Source organism: Atractosteus spatula, chromosome 20, assembly GCF_055471065.1.
Source record: "Atractosteus spatula isolate fAtrSpa1 chromosome 20, fAtrSpa1.hap1, whole genome shotgun sequence".
NCBI lineage: Eukaryota > Metazoa > Chordata > Actinopteri > Semionotiformes > Lepisosteidae > Atractosteus > Atractosteus spatula.
Window position 1 is genome coordinate 17,465,098 of NC_142725.1, and position 21,493 is coordinate 17,486,590.

Consider the following 21,493-nt stretch of genomic DNA (forward strand, 5'->3'; position numbering starts at 1 on the left):
TACTGATTCAGTCTGAGTGAAGCACCTTGTTCAAGGGTACACAAGCAGTGCCTTACCTTGGACTTGAACCCATAACCTTTCAGTTCCAATTCCAAAATCCTGCTTTCCTACACCCATAATCCCAGACGTTAACCATGCTGGTCCACAATCCCAACCACATAATCCCACTATTTTTACCACGCTATTTCACTATCCTAACTTACCCATGTTATTCCACTTTATGAGCAACAGCACAGATCTATGACTTTTAATGCAATATATTAGTATAATGGCAGATGTTCCATCCAAGACTCCTATAAAAGCTTTTTACGCTAATGTCAGCAAGCCTGTCTACTCCATACTCATGCAGTCTAATTCTGTGCTCAGATTGGAGAGCCTCTTACGGCTTTGATCCTGGGTTTGTGTGCAGCTTATCTAGAATTTTACTTCCTGCTTCCCTTTCATTGCCATTCTTCTGTTTTTTTTTCTTTCATGACGTAGGTCACCTGGTGTGGTGTCTTTCCCTGCTCCCCCCCTCCCCCCTGCACCTCAATCTAGAGCAGTGTTGGGGTATGTCACTTTCCTCTGCACAGGGGCTGCTGAAGAACTGGGGCGCATGTGTATCTGCCTGTATCGTGGAAGTTTGTCTTCTAGGTACTAGGGCTTTTGCTGGGGATCAAGACCTTTCTAGCAGAGCAGGATTTTCTTACAGTGTCTGCTTATTGACACTATAACCCAGCAGTATCGCGCAGCTTGATCCCTGTATGACAAAGACCTAAGGAACAAAGAGCAAATTTAATTTTAAAGTGCTCTTCGTGCTACAGAAAATTTAAAAAATCTATGTAACAAAACACAAATATACACTTTAAGCAGCTTAAAAAAAAAAGAAATGTTTAAAGGCGTCCAGAGTTTCAAAATTCCTGACGATTTGTGAATTGAAACAGACTTCCACAGATCTAGTACTGAACAGTATTGTTCATGAAGTCAACTGTTGTTAAAAATAGAGTGTCACTCCTCTCTCCTAAACAAAATATAAAGGCTGTGTTAAAACAAAGGCAGTTCCTGAGGGTTCACTCATAATTTGGTCCTGTATGCAAGCAAGATAGTGGCAGGTACCTTTCTCCAAAAGTGGGTTCGGGGTCACTAGGAAGCCGAGCTCCTGGGTCACGGGACACAGTATGAACAGCTGCTGTGTCTTAAAGCCTGATCCCTAGCAGAAGCCAAAGTGTACACTCACTGGGCAAGGTGTAAGTCCTGCAGTCAGTAATGTGCTGGGCCTCTGTAAGCAGTAGTGATCACTTACACCTGGCGTGACACACGATGCACACCTGCAGCCCAACCCATACAGGGTCTTCATCAGCTCAGGCCGTGATGAGGGAAAAGGTGAGTGGGGTTGAACTGCGTGTTTCACCAGTTCTCGGTAGGAATGGAGAATTGGGGGGTGTGGGGGGGAAGGATGGGCATTCCTAATATTCTGGCCTGTGAGTGGATGTGCAGTATCTAACTAAATAATACCAAAACAAAATCCTGATGGGTCTTCTTTACAGCTTGTAATGTTGATGCATTTTTCTGTTTTTGTTGTCGTCGTTGTTGTTGCTTCCACAGGCGAAATGTCAGAGAGTCGGCAAACTCACGTGACCCTGCACGACATCGACCCCCAGGCGCTGGAGCAGCTGGTGCAGTACGCCTACACTGCTGAGATCGTGGTGGGAGAGGGCAACGTCCAGGTGTGCACCGTTTCTGTCGTTTAAAGGAACAGAACAGCGTTCCCCTGTTGTGTGGATGGATGTTCACGATGGGGATCTTTGGTGGGTGGACAGTGGGCAGGTCAGTGGTCTTCACACTGGCAGACAGCTCACTGCTGAGGGATCCAGCACATTCAGTATCAGAGGGCATGACTTTGCCATTCAAATAGCATACGCTGTAGTCAATTAAGCCATCATCTGGGAAAGTGGCAACCCTTGAGCCAGAAAAGATACACATCACAATTATTGCTTTTTCCACTCCGGGATGAATCATAGTTTCATACAGTGCTCTGTGTTGGGAGGAGACATTGTTATGGCTTCTGATTAATACATAGCATTTGTAGATATAGGTCTGCTGCCTTTTTACATTAAAGCTGGCGTGTTTAATCTCTGCCAGTGTGACTTCAGGCCCGTGCTGTGATGTCCGGTGATAATTAAGATGTACAGTTTACAGTGGTGCTGCGTACACTGTGTGTTCTGCAGTGCTTTCCCACTGCTCCGTCCACAGGATAGCAACAACGCCGAGCGGTGGAGAAAGGCCCGCTTCTCCCCCCTTGGCCGGGCCGGGGGGGGGGGCTTGTCTCAATGCCAGTACAGTTTTATGAACGTATGTGCCGCAAGAAAGCTGAGAACTGCTGGGCAGGGGGTTGGCGATTCTGTCAGCAAAATCCTGGAATTAACCTAGACGACAGCTTGCTTCATATACAAGTATTTCTCACTGGATTCGCTGTAATAGTGAGTGATCAGTGCAAGCGAATTAAATGCACGTTGTTCACCCCTGCCAGGGCGCAGGAGCAATCCTGAACTCTGAGCAGAGGCTCCTGCTGGCTGAGCTCCCCCTGGTCTCCCCTCACCTCTCCCTCATCTGCCTTCGCAGACCCTGCTCCCCGCTGCCAGCCTGCTCCAGCTCAACGGCGTGCGGGACGCCTGCTGCAAGTTCCTCCTCAGCCAGCTGGACCCCTCCAACTGCCTGGGCATCCGGGGCTTCGCGGACACACACTCCTGTAGCGACCTGCTCAAGTCGGCGCACAAGTACGTCCTGCAGCACTTCGTGGAGGTCTCCAAGACGGAGGAGTTCATGCTGCTGCCCCTGAAACAGGTACAGGCCTCGCCTGCCTCCTGCCTGCTTGTGCTCGTCGACGTGCGACTTTAAGCTGACAGCGTCTGTCCGCGTTGGTCTTGTTTGAGAACTCCACACGCGTTTGCAAAGCATGGAACGAATGGCACAGTAAAGAAAATGTTGCGTCATCCATGGATTATTACCTATTTGGGTCACATCAGCCTACAGACTGTCCCAGAGCCACAGGGCGTGAGGCAGGGCAGCACCCTGGAGGGCACAGGTATCTTTCCTGTTATTGCTCAGAAGGGCCAGACATTGACGAGCCTTTGAGAGTGTGCAGATTGAGGGTTTGGGAGCTTTAAGGCTTTCCTGTAATACTTGGACTCCTGGGGAAGAAAACAAAAACATGAATGGAGATTAAGGGATCATGATTTTATCCTCTTTAACATGAAAGGAACCTTTCAGTATGGGGCTCAGGTTACCCATGGTAATCACTGCATGTTGCCAGAATTCTGCTTTTAAGTTTTGATTTAATTTCATGTAGGAAAACTGCAGTTATGCCCACACACACAAGGTAGAGGGGTTGAACCAATGTTAAAGAATACAGCTGCATTATAAGAACATAAGAATGTTTACAGAGCCGAGAGGAGGCCCATGCAGTTCATTTTGCCACTGGTAGCTAATTGACCCCAAGATGTCTTCAAGGATGTTTCATGGATGAAGCTTTGACAACTTGGCTGGATAGCTTGATGCAGATTTCCACAAACCTTTGGGTAAAGGTGTTCTTGTTCCCAGTTAAAAATGCTCTTCGCCATACTTTTTATTGCGTCCCAGTTTGTGCTTTGCTGATCCTGAAGAAGTCTCTGGGGTCAACAGTGTTAGTTCTTTTGGCGATTTTGAATGCTCGAATCAAAGGCACCTCATATTCTTCTGTCTTCAGGGCTAAGGAGGTTCAGTTCTTCCAGGCTGCCAGAATGGGATATTCCTTCGAGCCCAGGAGCACATGTTGCTCTCCTTTGGGGCAGTTTCAGAGCAGAAATATTTAATTTTGTAACATAAAAGTCCAGAACTGTACACCACCTTCTAAATGAGAGTCTTACGAGCACAATGTACAATTATAAAAGGACATAATTTCAAAGCAAGTGAGGAAAACAGTGAAGAGAAAAAAACACTTGTCTGAAGCATGACCAGATCCCAGAAGTTGTTAATGAAGGTACCGCTCCAGGATGGTCTTTCTACATTCTGTCCTACAGCTGCAGAACCAACCCAATAATAATGAAAGGCGTCTGAGATCCAAGACCTACAACAGCATGTGGAGCTTGTGCTGGCAGAGCTCTGGTGAGTCAGATCCTGGAGAACATGACCTACTTACAGAGGAGAGCAGTAGCAGAAAACCAGACCACTTCAGTGGCACGTTAGTCCACATGGCAGGAGCATCGCAGGCAGCTTTTTTGGCCAGTTGATTTTTCCCAACGTACACTTAGGCGTAGGAGAAACCACTAAATACATTTCCTGATCTTCCTGCTGGAGACGATATAAGGAACCATGGCAGAATGCAGGCTTGGTCCCCTTGTTTATGAGACACTGAGGTTTTCCAGCTCCACTGCCACAGCTGTGCAGACGATAAGAACTCAGCGTCCAGAGCAGTTTCAAGGGGTACAGGGGCCCCCTGTTCCCCTGAGAGAGAGAGACAGCCCTTTTTTGGAAGACGGTTCTGTTTTGTTACCCGAGGCCAGGCAGGAGGGGCAGGGGCTCTCGCCGTTCATGACTGCTCTCCGCTCTCCCCGGGAGCAGTGCCAGTTCCCAGGCGCGAGGGAGCACGCCGCGAGACCTTCCTCCTGCCCAGGTGTGAATAAAAGAAAAGGGGTACAAGGATCACCCACGGTGGCATCGTCGAGTCTGATTAACCCCCTGCGCCCCCTCTTTCATCAAAATGTTAAATGGTTTCCCTGTCCCTTCCCTCTCCGATGCGTGAAGCAACTGAAGGCGCGCTGTGTTCTCTGCGTGCTTCTCAGCCAACCAGTATCCTAGCAACAGCTGACAGATGTGTCTTTTCTTCCTCTTGCAAGAACTGCCCCCTCCTCTCGCCACCGCAGCGAGAGGCCCCGCGTGTCAGCGCGACCAGAGGACTCGGCTTTCGCGACAGGCTTCAGTTTAAAGGCACCCACACTGCAATTATTATTATTTTTTAAACTGTGAAGAAGACCCCAGGTCCCGTTGCAGTGAGAAGTTCGTTTTCATTTTTTCTGACATAATCTGTAAAGTTACGCAGCCCCTTCGTCTAATGCAAGGCAGCCAGTGTTCTGGAGCCCTACGCCACCGAAATGTTTATGAAAAGGTAAGCGTTGAGGAATTTTAAAACTGCAGTTCTGAAGTCTTAAATAGGATAAAAAAAAACAAGTGACAGGTTCTTACTGCTGCTGTCTCCTGTATTCCCATGTTTCGCTTTTCTTTTTAAAGGGTAAATTTTCAGACCTCTTAGCCAAGATCACAACACACCTAATGGTACTGTCAGTTCGGTTCTAAATGGAGCCAAATAAGAAATGCTTCTCTGTGACTTCTGTGATTGTTAATGAAGTCAAATCCGGACCGGGCACTCTGCGCACAGATGTTGCTTCCACTTAGCAGCCAGCGTTGTGATTCCATTTATCACGACACTGTGATTCATCATCCCTGCCTCTAAATCCACAGCAAGTTGTTTCAGTCGTGCTGCACTGTAAATTCAGTGAGCGTCTTAGAGTCTTCTAAGATTAATATACATTGTCATTACATATTGAACTCTCTCCTCTTTTATATTGTCTAATGGCACTGTTTTTCCCTTTTTTCTTTAGTAGACACCCAAACACCATATCCTAGCAACATTTAAAACATCAGTCCAGTTCCCAGGATTAAGAATTATTAATTAAAATTAATTAAAAATTATCCAGTCACCTGTCACAGGTGCAGTTTTGCTGCTGGGATTCAGTGACATCATCAACCACTTAGTACCAGGAGGAGCATGTAATACTCTAATTACGTAATAATAGATACTGAAGTTACAATGTTTGTGCCAAGCAATAATAAATGAGGGTGAAAGAGTGCACACTGCACAGTTTAGCGTGGCCCTGAGTTTAACTCCGGATCTGAGTCGCTGTCTGCCTGGGGTTTTCTGCACATTCTCCCAGTGTGTGTGGGTTTCCTCCAGGGGCTCTGGTTTCCTCCCACAGTCCAAAGACATGGGGAGCCAGAGCCTATCCCAGCCAGCAATGGCCACAAGGCAGGACAGGGTACAACCTGGACAGAATGCCAGTCCATTGCAGGGCAGACGGACACCAACACGTCCACACAATTTTCCTGTAACAATTAACCTACCTGTATTGGATAAAACGGTTAGAAAATGGATGGACGGTAAATGACAAGGAGGTAAATCTGTCCCCATAAAAGTCAATTACACCATACTCAAGATCGTGGACAGACCCAGGCCTGTGGAAGCATAGGGCGTTGTGGGTTTTGGCAGTACGTCTTAAGTGTGCCTCTTTGCCCAGGTGCTTGACCTGATCTCCAGTGACAATCTGAACGTCCCTTCGGAGGAGGAGGTTTACAGAGCTGTGCTGAGCTGGGTCAAGCATGACATCGATGGGCGCAGGCAGCACGTTCCCAGGGTGAGTCCCAGGCCAGGAGTGGACTTTAGAATACCCCATGTTGGGGGGAAAAGAGCAACATGTGTCGTTTATCCAGTGTTTCGAACTCGCACCTTGCTCCCAGCGACTTTCTCTCAGGGGCTGACCTCCCAGGATTCAAAGCGGCGCAGCCTGGGGGGTCAGAGGCTAAGGGGGTGCCCTCTGTTTCCGTGTGCCGCAGCTGATGAAGTGCGTGCGGCTGCCCCTGCTGACGCGGGACTTCCTCATGAGCAACGTGGACACGGAGCTGCTGGTGCGGCACCACTCGGAGTGCAAGGACCTGCTCATCGAGGCCCTCAAGTACCACCTGATGCCCGAGCAGCGCGGCGTGCTGAGCAACAGCCGGACCCGGCCGCGCCGCTGCGAAGGTGCCAGCCCCGTGCTCTTCGCCGTCGGTAAGGGGTGACGGAGGAACCCGGCCTTAGGCCCCATCGGGAAAGGCGATTTGCTTGGAGTGCAGGTTGAGCGTCGGGTTGCGAGCCAAACGTTTCTAGTTCGCGCCTGGGTAGCGTTACTGTGACCTGTGACCTGTGCCCATAAGTGGCAAATACAATTTAACTTTCTAAATGCTAAACTCTCTTACATATTGCATTTAAAACCAAAATAAAATGACTGTTTCAGCCAGACATTAGTGATAATTAAGCTTGCAGGGTCTCTCCTCTCCACCGGGTGGCGCTGGCGAGCCAGCAGTGTGTCCTATTAACGAATGGCTCTGCAGAGCAGGCGCCAGAATCGCCACTGGGGAGCTGGGTCTTGAACAAACATTCAGCGGTTCCTAACTTGGACTTGCATTTAACACGAAGTAACTAACTGGAGACTCCACATTTGTAAAGAGATGAGAAGAAACCTAAAGCCGAAGTCCACCTAGTGGCTAATTACAGAATTCGTAACAGATGGCATCTTCTGCCCACTGCAATCCCAGCAGGACGAGGCGTGGTTTGTAACTGCAGTTTGGAGTTCCGAGTTAGGAGGAGGTGCGCGGTTATTGAAGTCTCTGACGCTCTGCTTGACTCAGCTCTGCTCAGTGACTGGTCATGATGCAGCCGTGTCCTAAGAGAGATGCTGCTGGCAGAGGCTCGTGATGAGACCTCCTCTGCGTGTTCAGCCTCAGGGCCCGTAGGTATGCCAGGCAGAGAGTGACCGGGGTGTCGTTGTGTGCAGGGGGGGGCAGCCTGTTCGCCATCCACGGGGACTGCGAGGCCTATGACACGCGGACCGACCGCTGGCATATGGTGGCTTCCATGTCGACGCGGCGAGCCAGAGTGGGTGTGGCCGCCATTGGGAACAAGCTGTACGCCGTCGGAGGGTAAGAGGGCAGGGCTTGCTCCCCCATTGACCTGCTGTCTGCTGCACGTAGCCTCATTCCAGTCCAGCTTTCAGGTCTCCCTGAATCATCCACAGCCGAAGTTGTCCGATCAGGCCCATGATTAGTTTAATTAGGTAAATAAGGCAGCATGGTAGTGCAGTGGTTGCCTCACTGCGCTGGGGCCCTGGGTTCAGCTCTGGACCTGGGGTGCTGTCTGTGTGGAGTTTATATGTTCTCCCTGTTTGTGTGGGTTTCCTCCGGGTGCTCCGGTTTCCTCCCACAGACATGCTGGTAGGTTAATAGGCTTCTGGGAAAAGAGTGTGTGCGTGTTTGTATCTGCCTGCCCTGCAATAGACTGGCGTCCTGTACAGGGTGTACCCTGCTTTGCGCCCGTTGCTTGCTGGGATCGGCTCCGGCTCCCCCACAATTGGATAAAGCAATTATAAGATGGACGAAAAACAACAGCTCTGCTGGAAGAAATATCTTTAGGGCATTAAGTCCTACAAGGACCGTACCCAAAACTATACTGAGCGTTGAATTAAAAATAATACTTCTGAGTAAAAAAACATTCAGCAGATTGCCTTTACGGGATAACTCTTTTATCTCACATTCCCTGTAAATAAGTCACTGCATGGCAGAAGCACTGCCAGGACACACGCTTTTAACACAACATCCAGAATTTTATTTTTCCTCTTAACCAAGTGCTAAAAATAGCTGGAGTTCAGTGTTTTTCTTTTCACAAGAGCTCCCTCTAGTGGTTTGGAGAATGTCACGTACGGGTAGAATCCTGCTGCAGAGCTCCTAGGTCATGTCTTTGTGTGGCTTAACGGGCTCTTGCTTATTTCAGGTACGACGGCACCTCAGACTTGGCCACTGTGGAGTCATACGACCCCGTGACCAACTCCTGGCAGCCTGAGGTTTCCATGGGAACGCGGCGCAGCTGTCTGGGCGTGGCTGTGCTGCACGGGCTGCTCTACGCCGCAGGGGGCTACGACGGAGCTTCCTGTTTGAACAGGTATCCCTTCGCCGAGCCTTTCTGGTGCTGCGTGGGGGGAGTGCTGTATTACATGTAGGATACACGACAAGCCTGCTTAGTAGCGACTGGCTCTCTGCCCCCTGTATCCTTTAACACCGCCACACTGACTGCACTGACCAGCTCTCTGTGCCCTGTATCTGTTAGTACTGCCACACTGACCAGCTCTCTGCACCCTGTATCTGTTAGTACTGCCACACTGACCAGCTCTCTGCACCCTGTATCTGTTAGCACTGCCACACTGACCAGCTCTCTGCGCCCTGTATCTGTTAGTACTGCCACACTGACCTGCTCTCTGTGCCCTGTATCTGTTAGTACTGCCACACTGACCAGCTCTCTGCCCCCTGTATCTGTTAGCACTGCCACACTGACCAGCTCTCTGCACCCTGTATCTGTTAGTACTGCCACACTGACCAGCTCTCTGCACCCTGTATCTGTTAGCACTGCCACACTGACCAGCTCTCTGCACCCTGTATCTGTTAGTACTGCCACACTGACCAGCTCTCTGCACCCTGTATCTGTTAGTACTGCCACACTGACCAGCTCTCTGCACCCTGTATCTGTTAGCACTGCCACACTGACCAGCTCTCTGCGCCCTGTATCTGTTAGTACTGCCACACTGACCAGCTCTCTGCACCCTGTATCTGTTAGCACTGCCACACTGACCAGCTCTCTGCGCCCTGTATCTGTTAGTACTGCCACACTGACCAGCTCTCTGCACCCTGTATCTGTTAGCACTGCCACACTGACCAGCTCTCTGCACCCTGTATCTGTTAGCACTGCCACACTGACCAGCTCTCTGTGCCCTGGATCTGTTAGCACTGCCACACTGACCAGCTCTCTGCGCCCTGTATCTGTTAGTACTGCCACACTGACCAGCTCTCTGTGCCCTGTATCTGTTAGCACTGCCACACTGACCAGCTCTCTGTGCCCTGTATCTGTTAGTACTGCCACACTGACCAGCTCTCTGCACCCTGTATCTGTTAGTACTGCCACACTGACCAGCTCTCTGCGCCCTGTATCTGTTAGTACTGCCACACTGACCAGCTCTCTGCGCCCTGTATCTGTTAGCACTGCCACACTGACCAGCTCTCTGCGCCCTGTATCTGTTAGCACTGCCACACTGACCAGCTCTCTGCGCCCTGTATCTGTTAGTACTGCCACACTGACCAGCTCTTTGCACCCTGTATCTGTTAGTACTGCCACACTGACCAGATCTCTGCGCCCTGTATCTGTTAGCACTGCTACACTGACTGCACTGACCAGCTCTCTGTGCCCTGGATCTGTTAGTACTGCCACACTGACCAGCTCTCTGCGCCCTGTATCTGTTAGCGCTGCCACACTGACTGCACTGACCAGCTCTCTGTGCCCTGGATCTGTTAGTACTGCCACACTGACCAGCTCTCTGCGCCCTGTATCTGTTAGTACTGCCACACTGACCAGCTCTCTGCACCCTGTATCTGTTAGTGCTGCCACACTGACCAGCTCTCTGAACCCTGTATCTGTTAGCGCCTCCACACTGACTGCACAGTGACAGGGTCTCTGCGCTGTTCCTCTCCCTGCAGTGCTGAAAGGTACGACCCCTTAACAGGTACTTGGACGTCCATCGCTGCTATGAGCACCAGGAGGAGATACGTCCGGGTAGCAACATTAGGTCAGTGCGAAGACCACAAATATAAAGACCTTGAAAACTGCATTGGAACCCTATTTGTTACAATGCTTAGCTTTTGTTCAAATTTTGAAAATTGAGAAAATTATCCTCATACTTTTTTAAAATTTTGTTTTATTTGAAGGCTTTTATTCTAGAAAATTGTAGTTAATAGCACACTAAGTCGGATATGCTGTTTTAGGTTACTTTAATTTTTAAAGGTGCGTAGGATGGAATGAGGTTGGATTAACCATGAACAAAAGATACAAGATCTTTGAGAGAAGGGTGGTTGTCTTCTAAGAGGGCACAGACTTAAATTGAAAGGCTTGATCTTACAAGGAGACTCAGAAGTAAAAAGGATAGTAAGTCTTATTCTCCAGTGGTAAGGTGGAAGGTAGGAGCCCCCTGGTGGACAGGGTTACAGCTGTAAACCCTGGGAAGACTCAGGCTGATTAAGATAAAATCACTTTATTGGCCATATACATTTTCTTGCATTAGGAATTCGTCTTTTCACATACCCCAGCTTGCTCTCCATGAGACAAAGACACGCAGACAGGGAGAGAGAAGCTTGGGGTCGGAGCGCAGGGTCAGCCATTGTACAGCATCCCTGGAGCAGCTGGGGTTAAGTTGCTCAGGGGCCCAACGGAGTAGGATTCCTCTGACGGCCGTGGGATTTGAACCGTCAGCCTTCCAGCCACAGACTCAGATCCTGAGCCAGAGAGCCACTGCACCGCCCTTTTTTTATCCTCCTGTCAGTAAAGCTGAGAGGACATTTCACCTCTTGGAATATTGCCAAAGAAACTGAAGACTTGACATTGATTTGGAAGAGGCACATATTTTGAATTGCATTCAGAAAGAATGGTGCTGGGGTGGGGAGGGCTGTGTGTGAAATAAGTAAATACATCTGACAGTGCTTGCAAAGAGCGGCTCAATTCCATATGTGGTTTCTTTTGTTTCTCTACAGATGGGAATCTCTATGCTGTGGGTGGATATGACAGTTCTTCACACTTGGCTACAGTGGAGAAATATGACCCTCAGGTAATTATGTGACCACAGGCAGTCATCACCTGAATACGCCCTTCATTACTGCCAACAGTTATACAAATTAATTCCTCTTTGGACTCTGTCCATAATGGACTTCAATAACCCCACCTGTCTCAGTGTTAGGAGCTGACCTCTCCTTTTGGTCCACATACAGAGATGAATTTAATTAAGAGATCAATTTAATCATTTGCATCCCACAGAGATGAATTTGATGCGGTTAGAATATCCATGGTTCAGGAGCCAGGAATATTGGTTGGGATTTGTACTCCCTACAGGCCTTTATTGCCAGAACACCTGGGTCATCTGGGAATGTAAACGTGAGAGGAATGTGACGGGAAACATACACTGCAAACATTTCCAGGAATTCCACTGGATGTTCTTGCTGTAGTATTTGGATTGATAACCTCTGTAGAACCTGTTTGGTGCTGCAAGCGGTTCTGGTGATCCAGTATGAGTCACACTACGCTCTGGACCAGAATTTCCAAACCACTGGCCCAGTACGGTGTACAGGGACATCATATCGTAGGGGATGCCACCTGTTGGATGACTACTTGGTCATTAAAGATCCCAAGTCAGTGTTCATAAAATGAGGGATTTTAATCCTGCTGTATTGGCTTAATTCTTCATTGGGTTTGAACAATGTGGTCTGCCTGAAGTCTCCCTCCCCTCATCTGCTTTGCAGTGGGGCTCCTGTGTGTCATTGAGGTGGGGGGCATACCTCAGTGCTGGATGAAGTGGGTCCCCCCTTGTCTGTGAAGCATATTAAGATCCCCTGGGATGAGGAACATTTTATAAATGCAATGAGTTCTTATCTATGTTACTAAAAAATGATGTACGAAGACAGAGATGAGCACCACCACATTCTAGCAAGGTGCAAGATTCACAGATCTAAATGCAACTTATTTTATATGCACAGTAAAATTCTGTTTAGCCCATAGTTATTTAATATCCACTGCAAAATTCTGTGCTTAGCCCATACTTAATTCACACACACTGCAAAATTCTGTGTTTAGCCCAAACACAGACCAAGATTCCAGTCCGCAGGAGACCCTGGGTTAGAGAATCCTAAGAATCGCACAGGCTGAATGTGGGTATATGCCGCACGGGTATTTTCAAAGGCTGTGAAACACAATCACCGGTGTGGCAGGAGAGAAGCCACATCACTGCTGCCGCCCCTCACTGCCCCCCGCCTTCTCTGCCCAGACCAACACCTGGACGTCTGTTGCCAACATGATCAGCCGCCGCAGCAGCGCAGGTGTGGCCGTGCTGGAGGGGATGCTGTACGTCGCCGGGGGCAACGACGGCACCAGCTGCCTCAATTCCGTGGAGAGGTTCAACTACAAAGCCAACACCTGGGAGAGCGTGGCCCCCATGAACATCAGAAGGTACCTGCGCGGCCTGCACTACAGGGTCCTGCCTATGAGCTCTGTTAGTGCTACATGGCAAAGCAATAATCTGCAGTAAAAGTAATGACAGATTCTTTTTTTTGGCAACTCAACAGGAGGAACCAGACGTAGGAGTCTGGTGTGATCTGGCAGAAGTTAACCCCCTGCTTCCCATATTAAACTTTATGTTGGTAAATTTACCATGAATTCCCATCACATGTTTACCACAGTCTGTGCTATGGTCTCCTGACAGAAAACCTCAGCTAAGCTTGTGAAACTGCCATCGGTGAATGTACCAGGGTTACAAGGGCCTGCTTTTCAGTAGCTGTGCTGTGCCTCAGTCCATGTGTCCCCGAATTTAGCCCTCCTCTCTCTTGCCCCCCCCCAGGAGCACCCACGACCTGGTGGCGATGGACGGCTGGCTGTACGCGGTGGGTGGCAACGATGGCAGCTCCAGCCTGAACTCCATCGAGAAGTACAACCCCCGCACCAACAAGTGGATGGCCGCCTCGTGCATGTTCACGCGGCGCAGCAGCGTGGGCGTGGCCGTCCTGGAGCTGCTGAACTTCCCCCCGCCGTCCTCCCCCACCCTCTCCGTCTCCTCGACCAGCCTTTGACAAAGAGTGAAGTCCCGGCTCGCCTCCGCCGGCCTGCCCTGCCTGGCCAAGAGGCGGAACTGCTCCGTGTGATGGGGGGCAGGGGGGGACACACGCCCCGCGCCGTGGAGTCCCCCGCGGCTCGGGCACGCAGGCGCGGGCTGCCCTAAGTGGACAACTCGAGGCATTCCTTGGACAAGTCATAATCCAGATAAAGAGGAAGACGACTGCCTCTGTTGAAAGGCACTGTCGACTTGGCTCTTAAAGCCTTTGTGCGTGTCATCATTTACAAGTACTGTAGTCCTGAATATTTCCTTATTTTTTTAATATCTGTTCGTTTTAAATGAATGTCACGAGAGTAAGATGAATGGTCCTACTTAGGAATGTAGCGGTGACTGGCCGATTCTGCCATGCATGCTTTTACTGAAATTTTGTCCTCTCTGCAAAACTTGTCGGCTGCAGTATCGCCATGCCCAGGTAGGTGGCGGTATTTCGCAAAAGTGGTCAGGCACACTGTTTGAGAGACCACAAGGAGTCTGAGCTGAAACGTTCCAGGTACGGTCCAGTGCAGATAAACACTGGACAAGACTGAAAGAAGCTCCACACTCACTTGCACTGGGACTTCACACCTGGTCGGGACCAGCACTGAGGTCTAATGACTAACTGCACACCCACAGTCACTGGCCAGGTGTGGTAGCGTTAGTGATGACCAGGCCGAGTCAAGTCTCAACAGCCATTAAAAACAATAAAACACAATCCCAGTGCACTACACCATGCCCTATAGGATTTTTATAACTTACAGCACAGACAACAACTCAGAACAATAGTCAGGAATTACAAAAGGACCAGTGTTCGCTATTGTGGGGAGTTGGTGATCTTTAAAGGCAGGTTTGCATATTGCGATAGAAATGGGACAGCATGAAGTTTGCAAATGAGACCAGGCCAACTGACTCCTCTAGATCGTCTGGTAGCTTGTAACAGCAGTGTTAAGGATGTGCCAGCCTCTTTTTGATGTTTGTAAAGGTATGAATGTTAAGGAAAGAAGAAGAAAAATATAAAAATCTCTATTACTGTGTGATGTGTATATACATATATTTAATTCAGGTCTGAGAAAGGACATATCTGAAACATTATTTATTAACTTGCATATACATACTGTATACTTGTAAAGTTTAGAGATTTCGTTACTGACTTGTATACTCCTGGGTAATGCTGTAGGAAAGAGATTTATGGATCATAAAGACTTTTACATTTAATGAGACTTAATGAATTGATAATAAAGATAAATGTACAGTTTCTGTCTTGGAAAGATGTAGCATAGTGTGGGGAGACAACATTTTTCTATTTATTTTTTCCCTGGTTTACATGTTAAATTGGTAAAAGCAGACATTTCAGTAGCATTATAAGTATGAAATGACTGCTTTTTACTAATTTAGTTAACTGTATTGCTCGTAGACAAATGTAGCATCTTGTTTTTCTGTCGTCTCATTTAAACATGTTTAGCAGGTCCACATTTAATGTCTATGTGCAATCAGATCTGCGATTCCTGTCTATCTGTCAGTGCAAGGTTGCTCATTTCAGTTACTGATGGAGAAAGTAAACCATAGTGGAGCTGTTGTAAAGGAATACTCATTCATGATGTATCTCACGTGTATTTTAAGCAGCATGTCACTTTATTTTCTAACGCACTCCAGAAGTATTACAAATGAAGTGTCCCTTTGGCTTTCGTAACATTACATCCCCGATATTAAAAATAGTCAGAAATTTCTCACACATGGTGAGGTCTCCTGAACTAAGGATGTTGTTGAGTCACAACAGTGACACTCTGCAGGTAGATGTTTTGATTGGCATGACCATAGAACTGCATAGGACTGTCCAAAGAACAGGCCAGGGTTTGTTCTTAGCACTTACAGTTCTGATTAAAACTTTTTTAAGTAGAAATGTAGCAAAGTGTGTGGTATGTCTGTAAGCTCCTACAAAGTTACTTTTTCCTTTTTTTCTAAAGCTTTTTGGCTTTTTTATGAAACCACTCTTAGGGGAAAATAAGTTAGGAGTGCAGCATTCACTGTGGTAGTGCACAGACATGCCCGAAAAAAATATTTAACTGACTTTGTTTTCTCTTTTAGTATACATATTACTAAATTAGAGCAGTCTGTGTTAAATTGTTTTTTTTTTTATTCAGGTAACACCGCACCTTGGAATGCAGTGCAAAATACAGAGACTGTGGCCTTTTTATTTGCGTAAAACAAAAAGTTGATGGGATGTTTGCTTAATGTTGATGTCATAGTGTCTTTTTGAGTTATAATGATCACATGTGAAGTGTACTGTTTATTTATATGTAAATTATGTTGAGCATATTTACGTGAAATATTTTATTGAACTTTGCACTATGGTTCAAAAAAGAAAAAAGAGCAATACACACTAATGTGTAAAGTGAAATAAAAGTGGTTTTCTTTTCAAGAACGCAGTACGTTCTTGAATGTCATTGTCCGAAGACATGGTCTTATAAAGACAAGAAATAATTACAGGGAAAAACCACAGCTCTCATTCTAAACATTACATGTACAATTCTGAAAGATTATTTTTCACGTACTAGATGTCAGCTAAGCTTACATTTTAAATTAATTTATACCCAGAGATGAGTCATGTTTGTTTTAACCAGGGATACATCTTTTAATCTTTCATCTTTAACCGGGGACAGAAATATTAATGATAATCACAATGTCTCATTGAATCCCGAGCAAACGTTTTAAGAACATCTAAAAGGGGGGGCCTATTCTCTGTTCTCCGACAGCCATCCTGTGAGGTACCGTCCCTGCCCCCTTGTTCAGAGCTCAGATTCTGTGAGGAATATCCTGTGCAGTCACGTGCCCTGGCAGTGTGTCGCACACACCCAGCTCCCTCCCTCTGTGTTGACAGATGCAGCCAGACAGCTGCCCGTTCTCACTTTACGCCTGCGCCTCCCACCTGTGTGCTCGGGCAGTGCTGGAGCGTAGAGGGTGTCCGGGGGTCTCCGAAAACTAGCCCTCCCAAGCCAAATCCCAACCTCACAAGTCTCGCCACAGCAGATCAGGGGTGCACAGCCTTGGTCCTTAATTAATTTAGGGCACAAACTGGCTTAACTGCACCACCGTAGCAAAAGCTTTTCGAAATCTTTAGTTGCAGGAGACTTCCAAACCCTGCATGGGGTGTAAGTCTTCAGAACCAGGTTACTAGTATAACAATATATTATTTTTATTTAAAAGGGATATTGCCATTTTTACATTTTTGTATATTAAAAAAAAACATTTAAGAGAGATTGAGCGTTCTCCAAAAATGGTTTAAAGCCTTCTTTGAAAGAAATACTACAGCTGACACCCATTTGCAGGAATCTCAGCTATAAGCTTGGAGGACTCTGCACTCAGATTTTACGCCTGTCATTCTGTGCTGGGACCACACTGGCAGGATGACCACATTCGTGCTCTGACATGTGTACTCTAATGAGTTTACAGCCTGGGCCCACAGACACTCAGGCACTGGAGAGGAAAAGCCTTGTTTGATCATAAATATCCTGCTTGAGTATCTTCCTTTAAAAGTAACTGCTTTCCTATTTTAGTCCAGTTTTTAAATCATTATCACCTAAAGGCATCCCCGTTGTTTTCTTTTTGTAAATTTCTGAGAGACTGAAATTCGCACATGGTATGAAACATGTAAAGCTGAAGTCAACAAACTTTTTTTTTCCCCCAAAAAGTAAATGCTTTTTTTAACAATGTTTTATTGATTTACATGATTCCTTCCTAGAATTGTGTGGCCCACCGAGTTCTAAGCAAGGGTTGATTCTAGCAGAGTGCAGTGAAAGTTTAGTCAAAAGAACAGTGAAGCAAAGTGAGATGCTGCAAAGCAGACAATGTGAAAATATGCAGATTGACCACAAAATGCTCCCACAGAAGAAATCCCAGCTATGGCTAAAAGGGTATATTATTCAGAATTTAAAACTGCCATGCTTAGGAACTACTTTTATCCTCCTAGATTAATTTAGATAGCACAGTAAACGAAGATTACCCAACACATCCTTGACAATTTTAATTTTCTGCCAGCAGTCCTTATTCATGGCTGCGCTACCGTACAGGTGTAACCACGCTGGAAACTTCAAGAAATGTATAAGACAGGCAAGTTTAGAACAGATGTAGCTGCTGCAGAATGTTTTGTCATTACGATGACGAAACACCCGAAGGAAAGCCTAGCACATCACAGGGCAGTTTTCATTAAGCCCCTCTTAACAGTTCGCTGGCTTGGCAAAATACAGGAAACCCTTCCGGAGAAGTGCTCAGGAGCCTGGCTGTGGTGAAGCATGTGTGCAGGGGACCTGCCCCCACATGAAAACAAACTTCCTGCACAGCCCCCTGCTGAGCTGCCTTCCACAAATCATCCTACCCTTCCATCCGTTTTTCTGACTGCTTCTTCCAGTCCAGGGTCACCAGGGAGCTGGAGCCCATCCCGGTAAGCCACGCGCACGAGGCAGGGAACAGTGGGATGCCAGTCCCACAGATACAATCACAAACACATATTCATGCCAGGGCCCAGTTTCCCAGCAGGCTATTAGCCAACATGTATGTGTCTGGACTGTGGAAGGAAACTGGAGTATCCCGAGAAAACCTAGCTTTTCCTCTGAGTAGCAGAAACTTCGATTGCAGATGCGCCACAAAAACCTTCTGAATCTTTTGTTGTTACTAATGATGTGCTGCTGTGCTATATTAAACACATGCAAATTGCCATCACTAATCTTCGACGTGCTCCCTCCTTCCTTGCTTTTAACTGAGGTCTCAGTCACACCATCAGTCTATCCCGAGCTCAACCAGACCCATCGCTTGAGAACAGAACCTCAACCTTCAGACGACGGGCTGACCAGAACCCTCAGACCATTACGGCTCTAAAAGCTCAACCAAATGGATGCCCAGTTGAAAAAAAATAAAAAGATCAAAACTGCTGAAGGATAGCTGCAAGTTTTAACAGGTAAAGAGAGCGGTGAGCACTGACTCAATCCTTTAATGACCTGAGTGATAATATGACTGTGTTCACCGCAGAGTCAAATTGCATTCAAATGGAAATATGTTAATTTGTAAATTCAACCTTATGCCTTTATGATAGAGAAATTAGTAATTAGTATCTGTCTGTGCACAGTTAGCACATGGACACACTGTAGTTCTGGAAAAATGAATTTCCATGGTGGCGATAGAGCTCGCTGATTGTCAATTCCACTCTGAGGTGTGTCTCAGAGAGGGATGCCGTCTGTGTCTCTGATAATTTTATCACCCTCCTCTCTTTGTTACTCTGACATTGGGACATCCTGATAAATGTTAAAACCCAGACACCTTCAGGTGAGAATTTAACACTGCAGCTACAGTCAGGGTATCTTAAATCACATAGCCTCGTCATGTCCTGGGTGCCAGTCTTGGGCACTATCAACTTAGCACCTTGAGAGTGACAAATACAACCAGCCAAGCAAATTAAAAGGAACTGAGCTTTTCAGCCTGTTCTTGTAGGTGTCCTAGAATTCAAATCCTCCTGTAATTTGAACACCGTTTTAATTGTCTCAAAAGCTTCTTAACAAGTGTGGGTTAATTATCACAGCCCTTTCAGGACAACACCTAATCACAAAAAAAATAAAACTTAAGAAGGCACCTTTAAGAAACAGTGTTATTTCCCTCACTATTGCTGTTGCTCTTGTTTCTTGTGCTACAGTTTCCTTGTACATTTCAGGATGGTGTTTCTGAAGTTACAGATGTGCTTGATCTTTTTCTGGGTCCTGGTCAACAGGAACTTGGAAGTGTGCCCAGGGAAAAGTAGAACCAAAAAAAACAACATTTTTTTAGTCTTTAAGGAAATCCTGATGGAAAAAAAAGAAAAAAAATCACGAAAGAATCCATGTCAGATCGCCTAGTTCAGACTTGCACCTGAAACAGCGCAGCCTGACAGAGCAGTGACGCAATCTGGTTATAATTATTATCCTTCTGCCACCTCTTTCCAGAAATCTGTCTTACAGTACGTAGAATTTCATGTCACAAACCACTCAAAGCTGGTGAAGTAAAATTCTCTGCACTTTACAAGACTGACGACGGCTGCCCAGAATTCTCCAAACATGTTACCCATTTTCCATTGATCATATAACTTATCTCTTTACGCTGAAATGCAAACAATGAAATACTTAAAAGTCAATGCACTAACAGTACACAGTAGATTTTGAGAAAGGGTAAATAATCTTGCCTAACACACTTGGTTTTCTACAAAGGAAAAGGGCATTCAGGGGGTGTTGGGGACCCCCCAGTTATCAGGCTCCCAATTATGCAGTAGAAAGCTCTGTTCCTCCCCCAGCCTCAATTCCTGTAAACATCCTGATTATCTCCGCACAGATAATCATATGTTTCAACATGCAGAGTCAACTCCGTGACCTCATACTGCAACATGTCCATCCTGGTCACTGCACTCTATGTATTGCACAAAAACAACAATGAAACCTGCTTCAGCACAGCACAGTAAAGTCCCATCTTGTCAGGTGAGCAATCTTTCATTCCTTCCTAAAAGTACAACATTGCGAAAGGTAACAAATTTTTGTTTTTAATTTTATACCTTTCACTACGTCTCTTCACTGCCATTTTTTTAGTCAGAACTAGAATACTGCCCTTGAAAACTTTCAATATAACCCTCTTACTGATGGACTAAATAAAAAGAGACATAATGGTCATGGTATGGTTTGAAGACTTATGCAATTCATAGTAATGAACCATGATTTAAAAAATAAATGCAAACTTGCATTAGCCATAATGACTAAAATGCTTCATTATTTCCAAAGCCAATTTCGGATACAATAAATGGGTCATTCCTTGGATGGAACATTTCTAATCGAAACTCACTGGGCAAGCCAAAGTGCTCTGAGGGTGCTAGAATGGAAATTGACTAATTCCTACTTAATACAGAAACTGGAACGACCGCAGAGGAAACTTTCCCAGCCTCAGTCAGGAGTTTGCTCCTAGCTCTGTCTCACTATGTCATTTCCTTGCAAGTATGCATAGCTCAGGGTGATTATACAGTGAGTCACCCTGAGCCTCTTTGTCGATATGTAAAAAATAAAAAAAAAGTGCACCCAGCCGATGCAGTTTTTATTTTCCATTACACCGGAGTCATTCTGAAATGAAAGATTCGATAGCACGGAATAAATAATAACTTTGTTTCTGCTGATGCCGAACATTCCTAATCCTTGCAGCATAAGAAAAAAGACACAACACACACGGGTCTCTCCTTATTTACAAAAAAAACATTTTGGTGCAAACACCATTCAGTTAAAATAGATGTGTCATTTTCAATTCATATGAATGAAAACACTATAACAACCCAAATAATTTGCCAGGCAGAAGCTTCATAGGAGTGTCGCAGAATTGGTTATATTTGTCTTTGGATTTATAAAAACACACCTTTGTGGAAAATTGATTATATAATCAATATGATGTATATCATATAGATATAATAATATATACAATCAATTATATCTGACCATTTTTAAGTTTCTCATGAAGAAATATAGCTATATACAAAAAAGTGAAGAGTGCAATTAATGTTTAAAAAATTGAACACTAAAAACTGCAGGCACTGCATAAGATTGCTCAATTAATTTTTACTTGCAAGTTTGCTTGCAGAAGAAAGAAAAAAGAACTTCATGAGCTGTGAGGGAGAGCTAGTGAATTTACTTTATAGCCATTGAGAATTCAGCAAGGATCTCCTCAGGTCACTGGCTTTGCTTCATGTGTGATTGGTCTGGTAATTACGACTGGGCAATGCTGATCAAAGACAGCCGATTGCAGCTGTAGCATTTCCAGATCTTGATGACCTACAGATAAATGGGTCAAAGTAATTCCAATCAACCAATTAGGGTGAAATGAGCTGGATTAATTACACACTGACTCAGTTTCCGGATGAACGTGTCTACAAAAGAGTAGGACTGATGAAGATAACAAAACAAAGCAGTAAAGAAACAATAACTCTATAGCAATCACTCAAACATCAC

The 21,493-nt window shown here is 46.1% G+C and overlaps 1 protein-coding gene across 3 annotated transcripts in view; it reads left to right on the forward strand.

The window, feature by feature from the left end:
• The window catches only part of klhl17 (kelch-like family member 17), a 28,052-nt gene extending 12,140 nt beyond the window's left edge, over positions 1–15,912 (forward strand). For all 3 annotated transcript variants that reach the window (XM_088937930.1, XM_088937929.1, XM_088937931.1), the window contains exons 3-12: positions 1,585–1,706; positions 2,602–2,823; positions 6,309–6,425; positions 6,625–6,838; positions 7,605–7,749; positions 8,597–8,764; positions 10,348–10,436; positions 11,395–11,468; positions 12,678–12,859; positions 13,248–15,912. In XM_088937930.1, the coding sequence (XP_088794056.1) occupies positions 1,585–1,706; positions 2,602–2,823; positions 6,309–6,425; positions 6,625–6,838; positions 7,605–7,749; positions 8,597–8,764; positions 10,348–10,436; positions 11,395–11,468; positions 12,678–12,859; positions 13,248–13,476 (1,562 nt within the window). In that variant the 3' untranslated portion in view covers positions 13,477–15,912. The remainder of the gene's footprint in view (positions 1–1,584; positions 1,707–2,601; positions 2,824–6,308; positions 6,426–6,624; positions 6,839–7,604; positions 7,750–8,596; positions 8,765–10,347; positions 10,437–11,394; positions 11,469–12,677; positions 12,860–13,247) is intronic.
• Positions 15,913–21,493: the final 5,581 nt, after the last annotated feature.